At 34.7% G+C, this 6,304-nt stretch overlaps 1 protein-coding gene across 1 annotated transcript; it reads left to right on the top strand.

The window, feature by feature from the left end:
* Positions 1–1,497: 1,497 nt before the first annotated feature.
* On the top strand, positions 1,498–5,412 carry LOC7487382 (U-box domain-containing protein 4). The gene is made up of 2 exons (XM_024600205.2): positions 1,498–2,039; positions 4,291–5,412. Exons 1-2 carry the CDS (start codon positions 1,729–1,731, stop codon positions 5,147–5,149), a joined length of 1,170 nt encoding a protein of 389 aa, XP_024455973.1. The 5' UTR covers positions 1,498–1,728; the 3' UTR covers positions 5,150–5,412.
* The last annotated feature ends 892 nt before the right edge of the window (positions 5,413–6,304 follow it).

Genomic DNA, 6,304 nt, shown 5'->3' with positions numbered 1-6,304 from the left:
ATGAATATGCGTGTAGCCTTGAGAAATCCATTGTCCTGGAAATTCAGTTGGAATTTCAAGAGTAACAAATTGTTCCCGAGAAGTAGCAGGAATTTTATGTTGATCAAAAAAGGAAGCTTGAACATATTCTTTGGCCACACAAGAAGGTTGTTTGATGAGAGTTTTAATATTACGGATAACAGATGGAGATTTTTTGGTAAAAGCATGATAAGGATTGACGAGAGGAAGATCTGTTTCAGAGATTTTTTGGGTATCATCTAAAAGGCTAACCTCATAGAGATAGTCAAGTTTAGTGGATGTAGACTGTCGAATGGAAGGAGAAGGAGGAAGATAAAAAGAGGAAATTAGCATATTAAAATATAAAAAATTTATTTTGAAGTTAAAAAAAATTCAAATAAAAAATATAACCATAATAGTAAATATACCATTAATAAGTTAGGCTAGTATTTTGGGAAGCAAGGATAATAATATGATAAAATTATCTCCTTCTCTCTCAATTTATTTTAAATATGAAATAATTTTGCTAATTACTTTTTATAATATTATAAATTTTGCTTGAGAATGAAAGAAATATCAATAATCTAAAAATAATCTCAATAATATTTATCATTTTATCATTACTGAACGTGAAGTACATTTGCTATCACACCTTTTTCGTAACCCACACACGTGCTCTTCATTTACTCGTTGAAGTTCACCAAGTCAGCTTTCCTCACCTGCCTTGCACCCTAGTCGCCACCCACCACCCGCCACCTACTGCTAATCTAGATAAATTTCACTACAATGAGATAAAGCCACGCGATAGTCGCGAATTCATTACTGAACGTGAAGTACAATTGCGAAACGTGAAGCAAGAATGTTTTAGATCACGTATCCATGGTATAAATAAATAAATAACAGCACAATTATACAAAAATACGACGACTTTTAACTCTCCTTCTTTTCCCTATCTTTTTAACAAACTATAATTAGAAATATTTATGTCACAAATAGCGATTTATTTTTATTTTAAACTTATCTTATTATAATAAAATTCCTATTTCTTCTTAAAAAAGTATGAAAAACTTTATATTTTGTATCGTAATTTGTGGAATCAAAATATGATTAAAATGGATTTTGAATTTAGATTTTCTCAATTTAATCTTATGAATTTAAAAATTTTAAAAACCGCTTGTATGTAAAAATTTAAAAATTTAATCCAATTAATTATTTTTATCAAAACAACAATTTCTTAACAAGTTATTGACCTAACCAAGATTGTATTAAATTAAAAAAAATCATTAAAAACTCAGTTAAGTTAACCTAACCAAGATTATATTACATTAAAAAAATAATTAAAAACTCAGTCAAGTTAAAAAGTTATATTAAATTAATATTTAAATTAATTTAAGTAAAAATGTTAATCAATCCAAGAAACGTTTAATAACTGTATAAAAAACTAGCTAAATATATGCATCGTAAAATATTTATTTTCCTTCGTCAATTGGCGAGCACGGGAAAAAAAAAAGAGGTTGCTTAACGCCACCCCAAGCCAAGACCCCCAAACTCTCCCACGCAACCAACGACGAAACAAACCTCCCACCACCATAAGTACAGACACCTCCATACAAGTTTTTCTCTCTCTAACGAACCCCTCACTTTCCGATTTTTTCTCTTTCTCTCTCCTACCCAAACTCCCACGCAGCTAAACCTCCCAACAGACAAAAACTAACTCCTCTTTATCTCACAATGAACTCCCCCCCCTCCTCCTGCTCCTCCGCACTCACTCACTCCACCTCTTCTTCCAACACCGACACGCCACCCTCCCCCTCCGCCGCAGTCTGCCGTGCGCTACTATTAATCCAATCTGATGATTTGAGTTTGAAAATAGAAGCGGCGAAGGAGATAAGAAGGTTAACCAAAACTTCTCAGAGGTGCAGGAGGCAGTTAGCTGATGCTGTTAAGCCACTGGTTTGTATGTTACGAGTTGGTGATGATGACTCCGTTGAGAACGAGTCGGCTCTCTTGGCTTTGCTTAATCTTGCTGTTAAAGATGAGAAGTATGTGATCCTTATCTTTCTCTATCTTTGTGTGTGATTTTTTGGGCAGTTTTGTAATGAAGTGGACTCTTAGTGATTTTTCTGTAAATTTCCTCTGTCATGTGGTTTCTGGATTTTTTTTTTTGATTGGATTGTGTGTGTTTTTTCAATTACTTTTAAGGTTTAGGTTTTTTTTGAAATTTCTGATTTTTTTTTATTTTTTATTTTATTTTTATCAAAATAAGTTTCTCGTTGTTTTTCTATTTTTTGTGGGTCTGTTTACTAATTAATTGGAATTACGGGGTTCGTTGCAATTTGTAGAAATAGGGATTTTTTTTTATACCTTGCAGTGGTTGAATTTACATTTTACAAGAGTCAAGGTGAAACTTGTTTAAAATTTTATGAATTTTTCTTTGAATTGTGAAAAATTGATGCTTTTTTCTAGAATTAATTCAATTATTAAGTCTGATGAGGGTTTAGCATTTAGATTCTGTTTTGTCTTTAATTTGGAATTATGAGGATTTTGTTGTGAAATTTGTAGCCTACAAATCTATGAGGGCTTAGGTGAAATAATTTTTTGTTTAGGTTATTGTTGTAGAATTATCAAAAAATTGATTGCTGTTTGTGGGGATTTTGATAAAGATTGGTTCTTTGCTTGAAGTTGAAGATGGGATGGTGACTCTGTTTCACTTTCTTTAACTTTTAAGATAAGATTTTCCTTGGATTCCTCAATTTTTGATGTCCAAAAATCTATGTAGGTACTGTAAGCATAAAGAATCTATTCTTTTTCTTTGGTTGCCTTTCTTCTCTCTTTTGCATTTGATTGGTTACTTTGGATTACTGGGACTACTTTGACATTTGGGATATTAGTTTATCCAATTCGAGGAAGTTAGTTTATTTTGCTTTACGGGATATTGTAGAAAAAGGACTTTAACATGTGGAAAGAAAAGGGCCAAATTAAAAAATGGTAATTTTTGTATAATAATATATTTTAAAAAATATATTATTTTCTGATTGTTGAATGGTATAATATGTTTGTAATAGTGCTTAGATATTTATTTGTTGGCGGGTTTAGAATTTGTTGGTGGAATTATTAATGAATGAAGGCTTTAGAAAGAATTTGATGCTTTTATGGTTGGAAATTAAAAGCTATTTGATTGGAGGGGGTGGTGGTTTTTGATTCACATGTTAATCTTTATCTTTTTTGCCTTTTCACTTTTTCTCTTATCTTCTTTATGAAGTTATCATATGATAATTATGGGTTCTTGGTTTGGTGGTGGGTGAGGGGGAGGTTGCATAACTTCTTAGAGAGGGAAACTTATGTTCTCTTTCTTTCTTTCTTTCTTTTTTCGAAGTGTTTCCTTTTCTGCATGTGCCAATCTTTATTAGTAAAGACTGCTGGCGTTACTCTTTTATAACCCTAATTGAGATTTATCTTCTCACTTTGAGGATATGTTGAATATATTGGCTTTGGTGTAATATGAGGAGGGAAAGGTGAATAAACTATCTGAATGAATTTAATTGTGGACTTAATTACCTCTTGGGAGTTGATGTGAGAAAAAAGGAGATAAGAGGATAAATTTCTCCAGGAGAGAGAGCTTGGTTCTTTTGCATGCTTTGTCCTTGTACTTTTCTAGTGTAGTCAGCCTTCTTAATGAGCCTGTATTCTGCAAGATTTTCTGCGATAGGATATTGATACCATTTGGTTCTTATGCATGCTTTGTCATTTTACTGGTTGTTTAGCACTTGGATTGGTAGATATCATTAGCAATTGGAGTTATGCTGCTGCCTTTTGAGTTTGAACAAGGAAACTCATACATTATGGCTACCATTTAACATGTTCCCCATCTTGTCTTGGGATCTAAAAGGTCTGTTTTGGTTGGCTCTGTGTTCATAGGGCTCTTATTCTGCTACACCTTGATTATGCTTGAAACAAACTCAAATTCATTTGGAGTCTTTGCAAATGAGATACATGCAAGTGATGGTATAGGAGTAAGGTTGTTTACACCTTGATTATGCTTGAAACAAACTCAAATTCATTTGGTTAAGGTACACTAGTTTACAACTACAATTTTAACCTTTTCCTGTTGCATTCTTTTTCTCCACATGAATGTTTTCATGGTTTTGCTTCGTGTTTTGTATGACGTACTTTGTGACAATGTCTTCAAGGTTGAAGCTATTTGTAATGTATGATTTTTATTTTGGTAACAGATTCGTTATTAATTCGGTGATTGATTGTTTACTTTCTATATTTCTCTGCCTTATCTTGCAGGAACAAAATCAGCATTGTGGAAGCTGGAGCTTTAGAATCCATAATTAGCTTCCTTCAGTCACAAAATTCAATCTTGCAGGAGTATGCAACTGCATCTCTTCTCACTCTATCTGCCTCTACCATTAACAAGCCAGTTATAAGTGCTTGTGGTGCCATTCCTCTCCTTGTTGAAATCCTCAGAAATGGCATCACACAAGCCAAAGTGGATGCTGTAATGGCTCTTTCAAATCTTTCAACACACTCCGATAATCTTGACATAATTCTCAAAACAAATCCAATCCCTTCCATAGTTAGTTTACTAAAAACCTGTAAAAAATCTTCAAAAACAGCAGAAAAATGCTGTGCTCTCATAGAATCTTTAGTTGGTTTTGACGAAGGTAGAATTGCATTAACATCTGAAGAAGGTGGAATCCTAGCTGTTATTGAAGTGCTTGAAAATGGCTCTCTCCAAAGTCGAGAGCATGCAGTTGGGGCATTGCTAACCTTGTGTCAGAGTGATCGTTGTAAATATAGAGAACCAATTCTCAGAGAAGGTGTGATCCCTGGACTACTTGAGCTTACTGTTCAAGGAACACCCAAGTCTCAGTCAAAAGCTCAAACACTGTTACGCTTGCTGAGAGACACTCCATACCCAAGATCTGAACTTCAACCAGACACATTAGAGAACATTGTGTGCAACATCATCTCCCAGATAGATGGAGATGAACAATCTGGTAAAGCAAAGAAGATGCTTGCTGAGATGGTGCAAGTTAGCATGGAACAGAGCTTGAGACATCTACAACAAAGGGCTTTGGTATGTACACCTACGCCAAATGACCTTCCTATCAGTAGTTGCACTTCTGAAGTATCTTCAAAATGATTGTTTTGGCCATCAGTTTTTTACTTCTTTACTTGTGGGGTTTGTGAGACAAGTTTTCCTCGTAGAAAAGAGGGGAAAAAAGTATAGTGAAGAATGCCAGTCCAGGCCGTTGTCTAGGTATCAGGTGACTGGTGAGCGTTAATAATCTGGAAGCTGTATGACGTTGAAAAATATAGTTTAGTTTCAAAATCAAAGAAACTTGGCTTGTATAGTTACTATTGTACCGAATGTTATACAATCAGTACAGTTTCCTCTCCCTTCTATTTTTGAGCTTTGTCCTGATTTTCTGATCTAATCCTCTGTATTAATGATTTGGGTAGACCTGAAATCAAACCATGTGTCTGACCAAGAATAGAATTCCTTGATGATGACATTGAAACTGGTAGCCGACTAGGGTGACTTATTATTCAAGATTCATGGACATGATGTCAACGTCAATCCAGTGCATGTTAAATTGATCTTTGCTTCTGTTTGTTCCAAAAATTTCTTGACTCGATTCCTCTGGCTTCTTGGTTTGTTCAAGGATTTTTGGAATCGTGGTAACATGATTTCTTGACAAGTTAGGTAAGATAGGGAAAGTAACCTGCTAGGAATCATGGAGGGGGAGAATCCTACTGAAAGCGTTGAATGGTTATTACCTGTCTATACCTAATAAAGCAGTCTTATCCCTTATAACAGCTCCTTTGTTTTCTTCGATTTTGGGTTGTTGGATGTAAGTTTGAATCAGAACCTGCCATTTTGTTAGCAAATTAACTAGCATCATAATTACGGCTTACTTCCATGGTTACATTTCTTATCAATAGGAATGCCAAAGGCAGTTTACCTTCGCAGTCTTACCTTGGACTTCCAGCTCTCTCCTAGTAACTCAAGTCTCAAGTCCAGTACACTGCCTTGTCGAGCTCTCCTTGGATTTTTTATGATAACAAAACCAGGAGGTACTGTTATCACTAACAAATTTGAGTGTGCAGGCCTTCTTTTGGACAGAATCAACAAATTCATTTGAGTTATGGACTGGAAGCAAGTGTGAGGCTGCCCTTTCAAGCGCACCCTCTTAGAAAGGGGGGGCAAATCCCAACAAATACCAAAGGCTATATGCCTATATTCACTAATCACTACTGTCAGTCATCTTGATTCTCTCCTTCAAGACCAGACCAA

This window comes from Populus trichocarpa, chromosome 4 (genome assembly GCF_000002775.5).
Source record: "Populus trichocarpa isolate Nisqually-1 chromosome 4, P.trichocarpa_v4.1, whole genome shotgun sequence".
Classification (NCBI taxonomy): domain Eukaryota; kingdom Viridiplantae; phylum Streptophyta; class Magnoliopsida; order Malpighiales; family Salicaceae; genus Populus; species Populus trichocarpa.
Note: the sequence above shows the minus strand (reverse complement) of the source record. Positions and strands in the feature narration are given on the sequence as shown.

What these genes read in the sequence shown, in the direction of transcription:
- LOC7487382 (XM_024600205.2), top strand. Translation starts at nt 1,729, where the DNA reads ATGAACTCCCCCCCCTCCTCCTGCTCCTCCGCACTCACTCACTCCACC. An exon ending in CTTGCTGTTAAAGATGAGAA is followed by an intron (nt 2,040 to 4,290) that starts GTATGTGATCCT and finishes CTTATCTTGCAG; the next exon opens with GAACAAAATCAGCATTGTGG.